The following is a 20,388-nucleotide window of genomic DNA, read 5'->3' as shown; positions in this document are numbered from 1 at the left end:
CTTGAGGGTGGGATTAATAGAGCATCTTTTTTTGGGGGGTGCATTTCACGACGGGGGTGTATAATTTGACACAACTCACCGGTGAGTACCGGCCCAATTCAAGCACTGGTCACAGGTAAAAAGTCCTATATTCAACATCTGGTTGCTAGCTAGGTCCAAATTACGATTTTTTAAAATCGGGACTATGATTGATATCTACAGTTTCTAAAATATATTCACACAGGGTTAAGTTATGTTAAGAGTGGTTACATTGGTAGTTTAATATTCACTATTGTATAAAACAGAAAGTAAAACCGAAAGCATGGAGGCAGCTAGAGGATCCATTATACAAAACGTATGTTGTAGACTTTTATTTTGAAAAACAAACAAGCTAACCTGCGACAACACTTTGGATGTACTTTAATCTGTTTATTTAGCTTCACACCTGACTAGTTAATTTTTCCCTAGAAGCGACTTTGATAACAGCGACATTACACTCGTTTATGTCGACATTATTCAGCGAGAAAGTGTTTTTAAAGCGATAAAAAGCAGCAAGCACTCACCATTTCTGCCATTTTTCTTTTTTTCCGCGCGTTGTTGTTGCCTTTAGGTACCGTGGGATATTACTAAGTCAATAGCGGATTTTCCGCGTTGCGTTCAGGTACAATGGAAAATATCTGTTATTAATATGTATTAATGATATTTGATTTAGCAGTGGTGGAAAGTAATGCTGTACATTTACTCAAATACAGTGCTTCAGTTTTTTCATCGTTTACGTTATAAAAGAAAAAGCTGCATTACATTGTTTATTTTTACATGAAAAATAACTTCAAACGTCAAACATTTTGTCACATGAATCATCTGTCAAATAACAAATATATTCAGCTGTGATGCCCACGTGGGGGACATCATTGAGTGTCTGCCTCTCCCCTGCAGGCAACAATTAATCAAACTCAGCTCTCCTCACTCCTGGCAGCCGTGACAGACAGACTTTGGTTTTGTTGGTTTATCCTTTTGCACTTCACAACATTGACACCCACTCTTCACTCATCACACACTGCTACTGATTGCTGATTATCACATCCCATCTGTATATTTAAATTGCTAAATAAAATATTGTTTAAACTTAAATCATGGTGTTGTCTCCGTTTTTGTCGTGATAGCTGGTTTTGTATAATGAGTTTAAAAAGTTTAGACATTAATAAACTATTCCTACATTTAGTCTGTAGAAATCTAAATGTGTAAAGTAACTGAAGCTGCCAGAGAAATGTAGTGGACTAGAAGTATTAGAATATTAAAAATAGAACATGGACAATAAGACACAAAGCAGTGATGCATGAAAACATCGTTGTTTCTGTTTCACACAACAATTATCAACTCTTTACAATTACAAAATAAACAGTTTAGGCTCTCAAAGGGAGATCAACCACCACCGGTTTATGAGTAAAACGTTCCTTTACTGGCCACTAGATGCTGCTCCTGGCTGGGGAAAAGGTCCAAATAAAATACAACTTCTGTGTCCAAATGTATTATGCATACAGTAATATACATTTCATTTGGTTACTGCAATAATTACAAAATAAATAAACACAAAGCAGTTTTACACAAGCAATTGAAGGAGGTCAGCTTTAATGGAAGCAGGCGTCTTATATTTTTTCCCCTCCATCTTCTTTTATTTGTATTCTGCGTTAGAATACCTGCAATATCTAGTTTTATTTGAATGTATAACTCCTACTATATATCTTATTCCACATTTGTTTTACTGTTTCAATGTGGCATTCCTCACTGTTTTAGTTTATTAGTGTCTTGTCTGTTCAAAAACACGTTTTTCATATTTTTCTCTCAGTTTAAACTATTATTTAATGAACTGATCTACAAACACATCATTCTCAACTATTTTTTAAATACGATTAATTCTTTCAGTAATATTTCAAATATGCAATACCCTTGTTCTAGCTGTGAGTAGCTCCTTCAGCGCTTTTGTGCAATGCATTGTGGGAAATGGTCAGTATCGACAGACTTTAATACTTTATTTGTCACTTTTCCCCTGTGAACACACGACTACAGTATGCAGTATAATTTTGGACACAGTTAAATTTGTTCCCAATGAGACGTTCAGGTTCACTCCTCATGGTCTTAGTGCTGATATTGACAGTCTCATTAAAAAGATGACGAGTATTAAAATGTCTGTTCAGGTGTTTTATGACCTGGTGAATCGGCTCCAAAAGCCTATTTCGATTTTTTTAGACAAATACTTCCGAGCATCTTTTCCTACAAAAATAGAAATCATCTGTGATTTCCCGTCGCTGGTCACTTCTTCTTGTTCTCTTTGCAGGCGACCACATATCTCTGAGCCACGTTGAGCGGGGGGGAGTAGCCGTCTGCGTACGACGTGTCCTCGAACAGCACCGAGTAGTCGTCTTGAGGCTGCGAACAAACACACAGAGGTCAGTGTGGGGGTCCGACAGCCGGGGGACAGTCTGCTCGCTGGGTGAGTCTTTTTAGTGAGAAGAAGCTTCATGTATGAAACGAAAAGACCCATAACTCAGAGGTTTCTATTCTGGATGTGACTAATGAGAGTGAACTCTGCAGGATTAGTACCTGGAGCTTTACTGTCGTGAGGACAGTAGTAGTAGTTTTGCATCTTTTTGTACTAGTTTTTGTATTTGAAATAGTTGTATGTCTCTTTGTAGTCGTTATGTGTTTCTTTGTGGTCATATTGTCCGGCAGTGGCTCAGTCAATAGGGGCTTGGACTGTGAGCTGTAGGGTCGCCGGTTCAAGTCCCAGACCAGACCTAAATATGGAGTGTGGACTGCTACTTGGAGAGGTCCCAGTTCACCTCCTGCCCTTGAGCAAGGCACTGGACACCCCCTCACCCCCCTACTCCCATTGCTCCCCGGGCGCTGTACAATAGCTGCCCACTACTCCTAGTACTAGGATGGGTTAAAAGCATAGGCCAAATTTCACTGTGTGTGCTCTGCATGTGTGACCATTAAAGAGGGTTTCATCCCTCCGATTCTATCTATATTGTGTCTCTTTGTAGTCGTTATGTGTTTCTTTGTAATTGTTTTGTGTCTAAAGGTGTCTTTTTGTGGTCATTTTCAATGTCTTTGTGGTCATTTTTAGTCTCTTGCAGCTGCTCTTTGTCTCTGTCGTTTTTGCTTCTTTTTGTGTCCTTTTGAAGTTCAGTAATCCTTCCATGTTCCCAGTAAAACATTTATTTAACATGAACACTGGGTTTCCACAGTCATGCTGACAATTTTGGCAAATATTTCTCTATATTGATGACCTAACTTTGGCTTCATATGTTAACCCTTTGCGAATAATACCACAGCTATGAGTCTTACCCTGTGTGGGGGGGTGTGAATGAGGGCCCTGTAGAAGCAGGTGGTCTGGGGGTAGAGGGCCAGCACCAGCTGGTCCTTACTGAACAGAGCCTCTGGGTCCGTCTCCGGGTTGGCCTTCCACTGAGGCAGAGGGATGATCCTCCGTCTGCTCAGAGTGTGTCTCCTGATCACACACACACACACACACACATTTCAGAAACATAAAGTCTGTTTGGGAAACTGGACCCAGATAATACAGATTCTCCCAAAATCCTTTTTATTAATTACTAATGGATACACATACGGTGCGACAATAGATTTACTTTTGGACTCTCAACAAAAATGACAAATATTTATCAAGCTGCGTATTCATTATTATTATTAATCAACTAGGCAATCCTCAGATAATCAGCTGTTTTCTACAATTGCTTGATTGTTTCAATAGTTGTTATTTGTAAGTCAAAACAGTGTCTTGCCCCAGCTTCTCTAATCAAAGGATTTGCTCCTTGCTCCCTTTTATGTGGAGGTCAAATAACAAAAATGTTAGGTTGTCGAAAAACGCAAGTCATTTGACAATTTGGACAAAAACATTTTAGCATCTGTCTAGAATCAAACATTTGAGAAAGGAGAGGAGCAGTATATTTATTTGTCTCTCTTTACCTGGTAATGTTGACTTTGAACCAACATCACAGAGGAAGAACAACATGGTGAGGTAATAAGGCCTGTATTTAAATATATATAAAGCCTTAACATGAATGAGATGACAAAGACTCAAAAAGCAAACATGAGAAAAAAGAGATGTAAGGAAAAAGATTGAAGATGGTTTGAATTGAGGATTCAAATATAAAGAGAAGTAGAAACGGATAAAGGTAAGAGAGAAGACTGTAGAGGAAGAACACTGCATGAGGTTTATAATATAAGTTATAATAATATTACGTATTAGAGATGGTAAATGTAAACTCACTCTTTGCCTTCTTCATCGATGTCGTCCACTTCATACCTGTACATGTTTGAGATGAATTAAATATCATCATTTTATCCCCCTACATTTATCAGTAACTCTACAAGTATACGATAACTAATATAATCCATTGCTACAGATTAAACTGCTATAATAAGCAGTTCACACCTTAACCAATGTCCATAAAGCTGCAACAATAACTGCTTTAAAATCGATTAAGGTCATTCTCATGAAAGAAATGCTCTTTTAATCCTCTCAAATATAGATAGTCTTCATATTAAAGTAAATATGTGTGTGTTTTGGACTGATTGGCAACATAAGATATTTAAACTAATCATCTTGGAATATAAGAAAAAAACCATCTATTTATAAAGAACATCTGGGGGAAATATTCCATAATGAATATAACGGTCAGTTGCAGCCCTACAATATATTACCACTTACAAATAATGTAATAGTAAAACACTAGGGGTGTAACGGTACACGTACCCGTACCGAAATTATTCGGTACGGGCCCTTCGGTTCGGTACAGGTGTGTACCGAAGTGTACCGAACGAATATAACGTTAAACGTAAAAAATTGAGAACGTGAACAACTTTTTGGAAGTAATCTCAGGTGCTGCGTCGCAGCATTCAGAGTAATTTGCTCACATTGGGTTCAACGCGTCATAGAGCGAGCAAGTCATTTCATTGGATGAGAGGCATACTATGAAAGCTGGTCAGAGGGATGCGTTCAAATGTAGTCAGTAATTTGAGGAACTGTCGAAAATTAATGGCGAACGCAGATAAAGTTGAGCTCGAAAATCCTCCAGCATCATTGAAGTCTCCGGTTTGAGAACATTTTGGTTTCGCAGTTACGTACAAGGATGAAGGACAAAGACAGGTGGACCGAACCAAAGCTGTTTGTCGGCATTGTTCAACTAAAATTGGTTACGCGGCTGGCAATACATCAAGCTAGCACACTCTTGAAAAGGCATCACCCGAACGTGAATATCACCGGTACCAAAAGAAAAAAAGACTGAAGTGCAAACCCAACTCCCGCTAGCATGTACGCCTCCACCACTCGCAGAGAGTTCAGACCGAGCCAAAGCTATTACAAACACCAAATATCCTTATGTTGCCATGTTAGCAAAGCGCTACCTGGCTGTATCTGCTGCCTCTGTCCCTAGAGAGGGTGTTCTCCACAGCAGGAGACATTGTTAGTGCCAGCAGATCTGCCCTTTCGGCAAGCAATGTGGACAAGTTAATTTTTCTTTAAAAAAAACATGAAAATACAATGACAAGCAAGTCATAATGTCAAGCTGGCTGCTTAGGAACTAGTACAGTAGGCTACAGTTCAAATACAGATTATTTCAGTGAATCGAAAAGCTGCACCTTAATGTTTATTTTATTTTATATTTTTTTTAGTGAAGATTCACAGTTTAATAAAAAATAAAAAACCCAAAACTAATAGTTTATGTTTTGTGAGTACTAGTAGCCTACAGTAAAGTTCAAATACAGATTATTTCAGTTCATCGAAATGCTGCACCTTAATGTTTATTTTATTATATTTTGTATTTATTTGAGTGAATACATTATTCACAGTTTAATAATAATAATAAAAAAATATATATATATATGTTTTATTTTGTGAAAAAAAATTCTGCTGTACCGAAAACGTACCGAACCGTGACCAAAAAACCGAGGTACGTACCGAACCGAAATGTTTGTGAACCGTTACACCCCTATAAAACACTGAAAGAAGCCAATCTGCATTATGAGTACATTTGAATGTCTAATAATGTGATGGTACATAATGAGCATTTGATGAGTTTCTCACTTGTTGGTGGAGTGGTTGTAGCTGACCACCTCGGCCAGGATCCACTGCTCGTCTCCGTCCACGGCCTTCACCCTCGCCGCCACCTTGTCGCCCTGTTTTGGCCACGTAATCGCTGCTGGCAGGGGTCGCCCCGCACAGAGGGGGCGGGCTGACACAGAGAGCAGTAATGAGGTTAGTGCACAACTTATTCTGAATGCCGTGAGTGAGTGTGCAGAGCAGCATCTCTAGACAGTGGCATTTAGATATCTACCATCGTCATTTAATGTCCCTTTGTAGTCCTTTTGTCAACTGTGATACTTATGTGTCAATTTATATCTCTTTGAAGTCGTTTTGTGTCACTCCAAAGTCTTTCATGTCTCCTTTTGATAGTGTTGTGTCTCTTTGAAGTCATTTTACGTCTCGTTGAACTATTTTTATATATTTTTCTCAGTTGTCTAATGTATTTGAGTTGTTTTATGTCTCTTTGTACAGTTTGATGTCTCTTTGAAGTAATTTCATGTCCCTTTGAAGTCGTTTTGTGTCTCCTTAAGTTTGTTTTATGTCTCTTTGAGGTAGTTTAGCGTCTCTCTGTGCCACATAGTCTCTGCTATCCACAGAGAGCAACAATGAGAAGAGTTTTATCCACAACTTATTTTAGCAAGTAGTTAGTGTGTGTGCAGAGCAGCATCTCTATAAAGTGGTGTGAGAATATCTTCCATCTGTGAGAAAAGCCTTACTGTGCAGTGTCTTTTTGCCTGGACAAATATTGAACATTTGGTCAGCAGAATGAAGCCTATTTGATTATGATCCGGTAGCTTTGTAAAGAAAACAGGAAATGAGCATGTAATCTCCTCCTACCTCTCCCCCGGCTTGCCGATCCACAGAGGGAGCGTCATGGCAGACTGCTGGAGGAGCGTCATCAGGACGCCGCGCCGCATCGTCTTCCTGGGAGGGTCGCTGTCGCTGTACACCCCCGCCATCTTAGCAGCTGCGTGCAAACATTTCAACTCCATTAGTGGCTTTAAATGTAAATCATAAACTCTCTTTAAAACATTACCAACTTAAACCTAAATTAGGACATCACAACGGAGTTATATTTTTGTTTCCAAGCTTTAGTTATATTTTATTACTGTATATCTTTGTTACATACCTATTCTCCTCTCCTCCAACAACGACTTGATCTCTGCAATTTTATCGAGAGCATGACGCAGAATGCTGTGAGAAATAAAAAGATTAAGTTAAAACAAAATATGGTTTCTAGCATCCATTAAAAGCTGCAATATTCATCACAGACCAAATGTAGTGCTACACAGAAGAAACAACATACAAGTGACAGTCTGGTTTGAAGATTTCTGACGGTCCTTGAACACATTGTGCGTGGGAAAATGTAACCAAGGATAGGTTGCAAAACAAGATATATGTTTTTGTTGTTGCCATGAATAAACAGTCTGCATTAACTAGGTCCTTTGTAGAATACTAAGAAATTATACTTTATATGTATTTTCTTTGTTTGCGATTTATGGCTTCAACTATGTTATAATGAACGTTAATAAAGTGCATGGTGTTAGGTGTCCACTCACCTGCACTCTGCCTCAGCATCTGCTTTGGCTGTGGTGTACAGTCCTCTGAGCTTGGTGCGGTAATATGGAGAAGCTGCAGGAGACAAGTCAATAATGTTGGTTTGAATCAGCAACTAACCAACCAGTTGGAAAAAAAATGAAAATCAAATAAATGTCTCGGTGTTGTGGAAGTGGAGTTTGTGATGATGTGGCGACTGACTTTTGTTTTCCGTCTGCATCCTCTCATGTGTTTTCTGAATGTTGAGCAGATTATGTTCACTGCGTGACCTCTCCTCCTGAAGACATTATTATTTAGATTTGGTTAACTTTAAGCATGATTACTAACAATTCATACCTTAATCAGAGTTTATTAACTATTAATCAATGTCACTCACTTACCTGGGTCTGTTTGATGAGCTGATGGAGCTCTGTGAGCAGCTCGGCAATCTTAGTATCCGCTGACATTTTGCTACCTTCAGGGTTTTACAGATAAGAGTCTTGTTAGCACAGCGTTAATTCACACAAAACCCCATTAAGAAAGCTGTCATTTTAACGGAAAGGGCCATGGCAGTGGGACCAGAAAAAAAGTGTGAAATGTTATCATTATATTGAAAAGGTACAGTCAATTGAATTGAAGCCGAGTAGAAATGTGAATCAAACCAGTTGTATGTTTGGTGCCTCCTTAATAAAAATGCATTTCTGAATTGGTCGATTTCTGAATGGAGTTTGGTGTTAACTGATGAAATGTATAAAAGTTCCAGCATTTAACGGCATCTAAAAAATCTGTCATTTCAACGAAACCAGTACAGCTTGTTTTAAAAAAGGCAGTTAATTGGAGCAGAACAGATTGTGTAGTAGTAGATTTTAACATTGTATTTAAACTGTATATTGAAGCTGTTTAAACAAATGGTCTACTATTTTTCTGTCTCCTGAATAACAAGGTGGAATTCTATTTCTGTTTGGTTCGGTTTTAAATGATGTTTAAAAAAGTGTGGATACACACAAAACTCTATGAGAAAATCTGTCATTTTAAAGGAACTTCTGACAGAAGGCAGTTAGACCAGAACACATGTTATTGTAATATGAACATTACATTAAAAAGTTAAAGTACATGAAACGGAAGCCGAATAAAAAAGTGTATCATTCCAGTTTCAAATAATATGTTGCTGTGTTTTTATGTCTCATACATAAAAATGTGTCTCAAAATTGACGAATTTCTTAACGAAGTTTAGTACAAACTCTTATTGTGAAGAAACATGGCTCGTAATGACGCTAACGCGATAAAAATAGAATAGGGTTTAGACTGAGAGGAATATTGAAACTAAATGCTTTGGTAAACCTGGTTGAAATGCTGACATTACCTTTAATCTGCAACGTGACGTTAAAGCAATTGTATGACTAAATGTTGCTGCTCGATTGGGTTAGCAAGTGATTTGTTTAACAAATGTTAGCCAGGTTGCTAAACCGTGAGATGTATGCTCACTCAACGAAAACGTTAGATGTACATATTTCCGCTTGGATACCTTAACATACACAATGTTTTATCTTTTTCGTCACACAATATGAAACATTACCTACCGTGTTAGTTTTTCTGTTTATTTATTGTGGGTTTGCTAACACCACAGATTAGCTTCTTCTTCTTCGTTGGTGTTGTAAATGCGAACCAGCTTCACATACCGCCACCGGATGGCCGGAAGGGGGAACTGCAGGTTTGACATGTTTGTTGCTGGAACATTTTTGAGGTGCTTGTACTAAACCTGAGTATTACTATTTGTATGCAACTTTATACTCCTACTCCTTTTATTGAAGTACATTCATCTGACAGTTTAATCTACTCTGCAGATTCAGATTAAAATGACAACATATAGGCTAATATAGTGATACATCATTCCTCCAACTCAGCATAACAATAATTATTTGACTTTGGGAATTTAAACTTGTATTAAAATATAATTTCATAATGTGTATATTTTATCTAGATGTATTCAATAATTTTTGTAAAGTCCTTTGAATTACCTTTTTTAATGTGCTTTTTAAATAAATGCCTTGAAGTTCTTATATAAAAACATACATGTTTGCCATCACTGTGACATTTTGTTTAAGTGTTATATTTAATCATATAATTCGATATGCAGATACAATAATTTGATTGATTTGATGAAGAAACTACTGTTGTACCTTTATGTAATGAACCCTAATATCTTGATTGCAGCAGTTATACTTGTAAAGGAGTATTTTTATAATCTAGAAATTGTACAACACACATGTACTATTCAATACATTTCACCTGCAGCCTTCCTGATGACCACAGATTAGTTTGTAGAATGAACTCAAGTCATTTTGAAGCTTTGTTTTGCATGTGTTGATGGTACTTTGGCCAGAAGTCATGTACAAACTGTTATCATCACACCGCAGAAAAATATGCTGAGAATGAATGATTAATATCTGCTGTGGTGGTACGATGCCCTAAAACTAAATGCGTTGTGTTTATGAATTCGAAGTTAATCATTATACACCTCAGCAAAACACATCTTTATAAGCACACATAAACTGAATGACTTTGGGTGTTTAAGAGAGACTAAGCTGTCTGGACATACAAATATCCATAACATTAAAACCACTGTACTGATGTTAAATATCAAATGCCATTTAAGTCCATTTAATAAATAAAACGTGAGGCAAAAGATATACAAACATATCAATAGAAATATATGAATAAATCAATATAGTTAAATACATTTTTTTGTTTTTTTTATAGGACTGTTTTTTTTTTCAGAGGACTTCAAATGCCAGAATTTTTAATTCTATCTTGTTATTTATTTATAACTGTTAGGGAATAATTTGCTTAGGTATTCAACCTTCGACCCAGTTCATAATTTTCTCTCTTTACTGTCTCCTTTCTCATGGCATATGTCTATGGCCTTGGGTATTGCTGCTATCTCTCTTAAGGAGGAGCAGCTTGGGCGCATTGTTGTTGCCAGTCTATGACAGAGCACAAGCCGCCATGAGGTAGTTTACTGTTCAGGAACGTAGGTTCCCTGGCGCACATTCTTTTCTATGGACGACAGCTCTAGTTAGATTCAGGGTCCATATTTGTTTAGTCTCACTGATGAAGAATGTTGATTATTACACTCCGAACTAGATAAAACCTCGAGCTACAGAAAGAGTTCTTCAGAATTGGTTTGGCAACCGCTGTGTCAACTCGTGACACACCACCTGTCTTGTTAATTCTCCGACCGTAACTCCAAATAAACCATCAGTGTTTCCATCAAAGCTCCAGCTCTCCTCGTGCCTCTGAGTCCTGTTTCCAATTGCTTCAAAAGTTTCCCCCACAATAACTATTTATTTTTGTATCGTTATGTTAATGAACTTAAAAATGTTAGAGGGTGGTTGTACTTAACATGAAGATTTCCATTTGGACTATACTCATTACTCCTACAATGCAAAGAAACTTGATTATGGCATAAGTAATTCATAAACAACCATTTAAACTCATAAAACATGCCTGAATAAGGCTGTTAGATGCATTGGTTTTTGTGAATATTATCTGTGATATCGTGTACATGTTTTGATCCTGAAGAAGACACATTGCATTTTTTAAGAAGTCACAATAATACAAATATGTTGAGCATTTCAAAGCAGTGTGCCTGGGTTTAATGGGTAAAGTGAGTATTTCTTTTGTGGATATTTGTTTTACGTCCACAATGCTTTATAACCTTCTCTTTATTTGCATGTGGTTCACAGAGGGCCGCTGATATGTTATCAGTGACCTACAGACTGCAGTCTGCTCTCAGTGTGTTTGAGGAGTTCCTGCAGACCGAACTGAGCCATGCTGTAACAGCTCAGCTCATATTTCTGAAAATATTTACATACTGGAGGTGAGACGAGGACAAGGAGGAGGAGAGCAAAACACAGCCGGAGCTCAGAGGAAACATCCTGAAATCTGAAAAACAAAAGCTGCTGCAGTGTGGTCGTAAAACATCTGAAATACAGAGGAGGTCTGGTGGTCGTAAAACGCCTCCTGCTCCTCCTCCTCCTCCTCCTCCTCCTCCTCCTCCTCCTCCTCCTCCTCCTCCTCCTCCTCCTCCTCCTCCTCCTCCTCCTCCTCCTCCTCCTCCTCCTGTCTCGTCAGATGTTTTGTCACAGGAGAAATTCAGAAACAGCTGCTGTGTGATTACATGAAGTGGACTGTAGGACAGTATGAGTCAATAATAAAGTCACGAGAGGATGATTTCATCTCAGAAAATACTTTCCTCGTGACTTTATCACAAAAACAGTCAGCTGTTAATGATTATCAAATCAAATCAAGTTTTATTTATATAGCACATTTATAAACGATTTTTGGTCGAGCCAAAGTGCTGTACATATAATAAAAATACCCGACAGTAAAGACTTTATCCACTTGGTTATACATTATTTGGAGGACTAAAGATGACAGAAATAAAAAACTGAAAGTATAAAAATACACAATAAAAATAGATTACTCAAAAAACAGTCACTTAATTAAAAAAAATACAAAAACATTTGACAAAAAAATAAATATATACTAAATAAAATAAATGGTTGAATAAAAAAAAAAAAATGCAACACATTTGGGAAATAATGAAAATAAAAGAAATAACGAAAAAATACAAATATACAAAGGAAAGGTCATATAATAGCAAATATTGAAATTATTAAATAAATGAGTAAAATCCATTAAAGTAAATGAACCCATTAATTCAGTCAACCTTTATTTATACTCCAGGGACAGAACCTGGGTCAGCTCTGCTCAGCACTACAGTCAGACAGCTGTTACTGTAACATGGAGGACGTGCAGGCCTATCATTACAGAGTGATGACATACGGATGAGTTTGAATGCAGAGCCTCTCATTATTTGTCCTAGTTTTCCTGTGTTTGTGTTTATAGCATCACGAGGAAACATTTTCTAAGTTAAAACAAACAAACTCTGATTCTCTCCCCTAAACTTTTAGGAGAGATGTTGCAAAATGTAACGTTGATTTCCTGTAAATTAGCAAAGACGAGGGAGAAGTCAGGAAAATAGTGTACATTTGATTTGGAAATGTATTGTAGGATCATATATCACATAATGTTTTCTATTTGAGACGACTTGCAAAACGTCTGCATTCAGTTCAGTTCACTTAATTTGCATTTTAATTTTTAAATACAATTATTTTTAGTTTAGCTTAGTTGTCTTTCCACCTCTAAAACAAATACTGTTGAAATGAAATATTGTTTACTCATCAGTACAAACAGTACATACAATATGTTCTAATGATGAGCATTATCATTTTAAAAACAATTATATTGCACCGATTGGTTATCTTTAGTGTCTAATAAAAAGTTGTTTGCAAAGAGCCTTCTTCAGAGTGGGATGAGCTTGTTGCAAGTTTAAATATCTGCGTATTGTTCACTGTAGTATTTACACATACTTTCTGTCTGTACTTTCACTGAATGATAATCTCAGTCCAAAGTTTGTTTTGGGTGGAAGTGTCACGAGGTCTTTGACATGGATTAGACACACACACACACACACACACACACACACACACACACACACACACACACACACCCACACACCCACACACACACACACACACACACACACACACACACACACACACACACACACACACACCACACACACACACACACACACACACACACACACACACACACACACACACACCACACACACACACACACACACTGAATGAGGGCAGAGCTGCAGTGTGAAGACTGCAGCTGCTGATAATATTGTTTTGATCTCAGATGAAGTCAAAGTCAGAAGTAGGACATTAAAAAAACAAGAGTTCATAAACATGGATTTGTTCTTCTTCTTTTAGAACATGACATAATCAAGCACAATCATAACGTTAATCTTTCACGTTGCATCGTTTGTACTTTATTTAATTTTCATATTTTGTGGGTGAATCATGTTGGAAAATTCTCTAGCTCATTTCAGTTATTTTATCCTCAGTGTGTGTGAACTGAACAACAACAACAACAACAACAACAACACATAACAGTTATTCCCCAGATGGTTCTTATTCCTGGAAAACACATTGTATAGACCTTGTGCTGTCTGATCTGTTTTTTTTAAACTTTTGTAGGTCTACGTCCAATTTATGCAAAGGGTTTGTATAGTTTGTGCATTTGTTTACTGTGAATCACAGTAAACAAATCAAGGCATCAGTCTCTGTTGTAAAACAAGCATGAACAACATGCCATAACATGTGTTTATGACCATGAGTGCAACAGTTGACTGTAATGTGTGTGGTAATAATCAAGCAGCTGGATACTATGGATGCACAGACCTTCATCTAATAAACAGTGTTCTTTCTTACAAATGAGGGAAATCATAAACTCTATGTTTTCCTGAGTCTGAGTTTATAATCTGATGCAACATTTCTGCATCAGAAAGATGAAACCTGCGGGGGAGGAGCTGCATGAGTCCGGTATAAAAGTCCCAGAGACAGCCTCTGTAGGAACAGCTGCACTCTGCCACATCAAGTCTGAGTTTGGAAAGCTTTTACATTTTTGTTTTTCTACAGTTTGACAAACTTTCTTTCTCTCCCAGAGAAACAAACATGAGTCACGTCGACGTGAACAACCTGAAACCCTCCGCCTTTGAGGAAGAGAACTACGACGAATATGAATATTACAATTTAAGCGATAAATACACAGGTGAGCTCTTTTTTTGTACGTCACGTTAACTTAACCTCGCCTGAAACTTTTCCATATTTTCTTTTGTTAATATTAAACTTGACATGTGTTTTGTCTGCAGACAGCTCAGCCCGTAAAGGCAGGACAAAGAAGGAGGCCAGTGACAACACCAACAGACACAGCCCTTCAGGACACGAGCGCAAAATCGTGGTGAAGCTCCAAAACACGGAGAAGAAAGCCAAGGAGTGAATACTGAAGTGAGTTTGTTCCAAAACAGTGTTTATTTTTTGTTTAATCCTGTTAAAATGTACGCCGAATAAAGAAATGGCTGTCTTTATTGTTGTTAGTAAAGTTGCTGAGTCATTAAATGTGCTTTATACTTGAACAGAATCAGCAATTCTTCAGCAAATCTGGCTTTTTGAACTGTAACCAAGTTCAACTCCTGCTTTAAGAAACCCTCACTTTAAGGAACAGTTCGTTCTGAAGTGGGCGGTTGTTTATCTAGAACGTATTTTTTCTTTTCTTAAATAAAGTGTTCTTTTTTTGGTGAATTTCTTTATAATCCAACGCCGAATTAGAGGTTACCCATGCCATGTGACTGGTTACTCGACAGATCATTTAATGTACTTTCCATTTCAAAACTTATAAAATATCTAAAATCAACACATTTCTTAATGACGTCTGGCATTTGCGATTTGAGAATGTTGGAAGGAAGTTTAAGTTTTGAGGAGTGATTCTTGATTATGAGCAAAACAACTAACTTCATCAGTCAGTTTCAGAATATCCTCCTTAAACAGCCCTTCCTCCACCTTTCACAAGTGGACACATATGAACTCTTTGTTTATGTTTATGTAACCTTACGCCGGAACTGAGAGGGACTATTTTACATGTTCAGGAGACATTTTTATATTTTATGTGAATTCAAAAAGAAGGACTCCACCCACCAAGTTTTCTTTTACAACCTTTTTCTTTAAAGTCTGAGGAGGTGCTGCCCAACCTTGATCTGTATTTTAGGAAAACTCCTAAAAAATGTTAACTATTTGTTCACCATGCACCGATGTGAGAGTGACTGTTTGCTCAGTCCTCAGTTAAGTTGCCGACTCCTTTAATTTCTTAATGGCACTAGGTATATGGAACTTTTAAACAGTTTGGATCAATAGAAAGATGCTAGCAGTTTAAACAAATACATTGTAAACACAATAAGAGTGGTTTAGCTGCATGATAGCATAAGTGATACAATTATCTTCATATCAGGAATATCATTTTGATATTGGAGTGCTTAATTATGGCCCTAGTGTCAACATAATAAAACATGTTGTTGCCATACCTCTCTTTTATATAAACAAACATAATAGTCACCAAGACCAATAAAAAAGTGACTATAATAAAGTAAATGACCAAGGCCATAACTGCAGCAAGTTGTACTGACTCCATTACAGTACATTTCTTTATGATTATTTTTACTGGCCCACAACCAGACTGACTGTTCTTTCTGCTCCAGGACACTCGGACGGCTCTTCCCGGACCCCGACCATGACGGCCCTGCGGCCACAGAGCGAGACGATGAGACGGCAGGAAGTGACCTGAAGGTTCACCTGAACGTGAAGAAGAAGAGCCTGCAGATGTTCCAGATGTTCCAGATGTTCAGACTGCAGCTGCTCTCCCTGCTGGGTGTTGTAGAGCCCAGCAGGCCCCCCCCCCCCCCGAGGTGGAGGAGCAGCCGCTCCATGTGCAGACCATGATGGTGCACATGTGATGGTGGGGGTGACTTCTGTTGTTTTCAATGTTTTTTTTTTAACAGTTGTTTACAATTAAAACTTTTCCTAAATGACTTGTTGTTTTTCCTTTTTCAAGTAGTGCAATAATGTCATGAAAATAAACACTCATTTCAATGTTTTTAATGCATTTTAAAATATCTAGAACATCTCCCTTCTGCCCCCCCGGGAGACTTTGCAAGAGTGAAAATAAAATATTTATTATTGCAAATATTATACAAATCAATTCTAAAAATAGTTTGCAACATAGCAAAAAAGTGTATGCATAATTTAAATAAGATAAACATAAGTGAAGCAAAAAAATAAATAAAATGATGGAATTATATGGGTGTGGCATTTTGTCTGGGGGTGGAGCAGTCCTTTCTGCAAGCAAAGCTGCAGGGGACTCAGGGCCACCACTTGGTAAGATACATTTCACTTTTTAACATATTAGAAATGTACACAACTTAAAATAAAAAATACATGCATGTGCATGAATACGTAAAGAAGTATATTTGATTGTTTAAAGACTTATTATGTATTTATTAATGAGCTAAAACTGTTTTTTTGTTCGTTGACTCAGGGCAACACTGTGCCACTTGGACCACTTTTTTCCAGGCAATATCATACAAGTGTGCTCAGCTGTGATAAACCTAATCAATGTTTTTACATCTACTGATATTTACAGGGAATGGACAACAAAACATGTCATGGGCAGAAGGGACACGATCAGGCTGTTAGAGCTATTCCATCTGACAGTGAGGACAGTGAAGGTCAAGATAGGGTTAGGCACACAGACACACACACATAGACACACACACACACACAAACACACACACACACACACACACCACAACACACACACACACACACACACACACACACACACACATAGACACAGAAAAACACACAGACACACACATACACACACACACACACACACACAAACAGAAAAACACATACACACACACTCACCAACACACACACACACACACACACACACACACACACACACACACACACACACACACACACACACACACACACACATCTCCCAGCTCATCCATATTGTCTGGGGTGTTGACAAATGTTCTGAAATGTCCTGACCGCGCTCGTTGGGGGACGGCAGCCGAGCTGTCTGCAGCAGGCGCTCTCTAGTCAACAGTGACTTTTAATTGTGAGAAGAATGAGCAAAATAACACTTCTGTGCCATAATGGCCGGCGGTAAAGTCTTCTTAAATCCACATCCACTGAAGCCGTTCCACTTGCAAATTCAATTACGGAATGATTCATCCTTCCATTATGATAACTGTCAGATTTTCTTGTGTCATACAATAAGGCATGAGGAGGAAAAACAAATGATTCGTCAGCCCCCCCACTGACACTCTTCTCCTCTCCCCCCCAACTCTTCAAGCTGCCTTTTCTCCATCTTTTTGTCTTTCTCTGCATCCCTCTCTCCTTCCTCTCCTCCCTTGCTATCGCTCATGCTGCTTCCTCTGCCTGAGCCTCCGTTCATCCCCGTCTGCCTGGGGGTGCGAGGCGAGATAGCGTTCCCTCGTTTTCCGATTTTCTCAATATCCCCCCTTCCCTCCCTCCATCCCACTCTGGCTCTCCCTTTGCTTCCCCTCCTACCACACCACCCCCCCCCCCAACATCCCCTTCTCCCTCGTGCTCTCTCTAGATAATTAAGATCTCTGATTTTACGGTTTTCTCTTTCATAATAGGCACTGCAGACACTATAAGCTAGCTGCCAAGTCTCCTGCGCGCACACACACACACACACACACAACACACCACACCACACACACCAACCACACAACACACACACCCACACACACACACACACACACACACACACACACCACACACACCCACACAACACACACACACACACAACACCACAACAACACACACACACACACACACCACCACAACACACAACATACATACACACACACACACACACACACACACACACACACACACCCAGCGTGTCAGGATATTTATGTATTTTTGCTTTTGTGTATTTCTCAGTGGTGCCAGGGTGCCGGATGACTTACAGCAGGGTGCAGAATGAAAACGAGCGAGGGGGGGTTGGTGTTGGGGGTGTTGATTTTTGTGTGCAGCTCAGACTAGTCTGGCCCTCTCGCTGCTCACCCCCTGCAGTCTGACACCCGGCTGCTACAGGGACGCCGCGTTTCTCCTACAGCAGCGGAGCACGTTCAGCAGCCAGACACGCAGTCCAGATTAAACAAGGCAACCGCATCTCAACATTTCTCTGACTCCCTCAGCCCTTCACCAGCGCATTGTACTTGGCTTTCTTTCACTCGTTTGCACTTGTAGAAGAAGTTCTCTTAACCGCAATGTCAAAGTAATCCTGCTTTCTTGAATGTACCTGAAGTATAGGAGGTTTCAAAGAGTCCAAAGAAACAGAAGTCGTTAAGCAATTGTCTTTAATTCAATCACGGGAGACATCTGTTTCGAGTGAACCAATATTATTGACATTAGCACAAGAGGATGAGAAATGGGAATAGACTTTTCAATTAGACCTCATTGTGATATCTTATGTTACAGGTGAAGGTGAAGCTGTAAGTAGAAGGTGAAGTTTGATAGCTTCACCATGATTGTCTGTAAGAGATCATGGCAAAATGTAGTTGGTTATCTTAATTGGTAGATGTATATAATCAGCTGATTGGTAGCAGCTGGTGGAGTGAGAGAAATAATCATTTTTGATCAGCTAGTCCTATAAAGATAAACATTTCCATCTGAGAACAGACAACCATGGCACTGAATTTGCTTAAAGGCACAACACCTCTAAGTTAAACAGCCAATAACCACATTTCAAATAGAATCAATTACAAGAGTCGTACATTACATTACATGTTACTTGTTAGACGCTTTTATCCAAAGCGACTTACATACTCAATACTGTGGGCAATCCCCACAGGAGCAATTTGGGGTGAAGTGTCTCAACACAACGACATGCTGACTGCAGTGGGACTCGAACTTGCTACCCTCTGATTCAAAGATCAGCGCACTAACACACTGCACCACACGCCTCCCTAGGTAGGACAAGTCCCTCCGAGGTACGTACAAAAATATTTTTGTAGAATGGCAAGAAAGAGAATTTAGTAGGGGGCGGTGTTACTTTTATTTCATGAAATGGTGCATATAGGTCAATGCACCCTGTACATATGACTATAAACTGTAGGTGTTAGTGGTCCCCATCAAGAGGTCACAAGAGGTCACACCTGAGGAAGGGAGGACCAATAGTCTTTATTGCTTAGGAAGGGTCCTAACAGAGGGTGTTTCTCAATGTCGAGGAAGGCTGCCCCAGAGCCACTATTTCAAGGATGCTACATCATCGAGTCCCGCCGAAGGACTGTTCCAATGTCCAGGATTCTTGGAATTCTACCGAGGCCAGCGTCCTTCGTTGCGGGAAATTTCGAGGCTGCACATGTGTATCCTCCGCGGTCTTAAAATCCCCACAATGCTTTGCGGAAATCGCGTTCCATTTAAGGGCCCTCTCATATGACGCACACCTGTTAGCCTGTTCCACCATTCTTCGTTTTCAGAGGCTAGGAAGGATTCTCGCCTCTGAAGGACCTGACTCGGAGGGACTTGTCCTACCAAGGAAGCGTCCTCGACATTGAGAAACACCCAGAGTGAAATGAGCCGGAAGAACCTAAGTGCAGCCATGATAAAAGCTGTTCTCTAGATGATAGGAAAGGGGCTTCAATGCTTTCTTTGTTATCTCCTCTACCTTTAGGATGCATTGGACCATCCTTTACGAAAGGAAAGGAGATAATGCCGTCCAACAATTCCCAAAAGCACCATTCGCCTGGTGCATCATAATTATGTCGGCTGGTGGGCTGATGAATTCTCCTTCACATCTTTCCTTCATTCAATACATTTTTCACACGGGTTGTGAAAAGTGGTTTGGAAAACACAAAGGACATGATTTTTTAAGCACTCCTGTCTGGAGAGGAGGGCGTGTCCTTTCCAGACAGGAAGTGCTCAGGTGCAATCACTTGACTTCAACGAGAGGCTTCATGCGCTGCCTTGCTTCCTTTGTTTGTCGTTCTCTTTTTGATTACTGCAGACATGTTGTTTCTGTCCTATAAGTGATTTTGCTTAATTCATATTCGATAGATTGTTATTACTGCAGACAGTTTCGGTTGAGAAATTTAAGTTAATAATAATAATAATGCATTTTATTTATATAGCGCTTTTCACAACTCAAAGACGCTTTACAGTATGAGGGAGGGTATCAAACAAGGACAGGCAAACAAGTAAGTAAAAAATAAAAAGGCAGTCAAGAGGAAGTTGATTGAGAGGGGGGGG

General features: G+C 39.0%; 3 protein-coding genes across 4 annotated transcripts in view; 1 reads left to right on the top strand and 2 right to left on the bottom strand.

Annotated features, from left to right (window-relative positions):
* nfatc2ip (nuclear factor of activated T cells 2 interacting protein) overlaps nucleotides 1-569 on the bottom strand; it is a 79,662-nt gene extending 79,093 nt beyond the window's left edge. For both annotated transcript variants that reach the window (XM_034206131.1, XM_034206132.1), the window contains exon 1: nucleotides 543-569. In XM_034206131.1, the coding sequence (XP_034062022.1) occupies nucleotides 543-554 (12 nt within the window). In that variant the 5' untranslated portion in view covers nucleotides 555-569. The remainder of the gene's footprint in view (nucleotides 1-542) is intronic.
* A 203-nt stretch (nucleotides 570-772) lies between these two features.
* On the bottom strand, nucleotides 773-9,320 carry sgf29 (SAGA complex associated factor 29). The gene is given in 11 exon segments (XM_034206133.1): nucleotides 773-2,406; nucleotides 3,328-3,490; nucleotides 4,271-4,306; nucleotides 6,086-6,183; nucleotides 6,185-6,233; nucleotides 6,923-7,052; nucleotides 7,215-7,279; nucleotides 7,645-7,717; nucleotides 7,844-7,919; nucleotides 8,023-8,096; nucleotides 9,202-9,320. Coding segments are annotated over 10 exon segments (873 nt in total). The 5' UTR covers nucleotides 8,089-8,096; nucleotides 9,202-9,320; the 3' UTR covers nucleotides 773-2,289.
* A 4,747-nt stretch (nucleotides 9,321-14,067) lies between these two features.
* Nucleotides 14,068-16,121, top strand: nupr1b (nuclear protein 1b). Its single transcript, XM_034206137.1, has 3 exons — nucleotides 14,068-14,311; nucleotides 14,412-14,547; nucleotides 15,792-16,121. The coding sequence occupies exons 1-2, from the start codon at nucleotides 14,215-14,217 to the stop codon at nucleotides 14,537-14,539; spliced, it is 225 nt and encodes a 74-aa protein (XP_034062028.1). The 5' UTR covers nucleotides 14,068-14,214; the 3' UTR covers nucleotides 14,540-14,547; nucleotides 15,792-16,121.
* The last annotated feature ends 4,267 nt before the right edge of the window (nucleotides 16,122-20,388 follow it).

Source organism: Gymnodraco acuticeps, unplaced genomic scaffold, assembly GCF_902827175.1.
Source record: "Gymnodraco acuticeps unplaced genomic scaffold, fGymAcu1.1, whole genome shotgun sequence".
Classification (NCBI taxonomy): Eukaryota; Metazoa; Chordata; class Actinopteri; order Perciformes; family Bathydraconidae; genus Gymnodraco; species Gymnodraco acuticeps.
The sequence above is the reverse complement of the archived record's forward strand: the minus strand, read 5'-3'. Positions and strand labels throughout refer to the sequence as shown.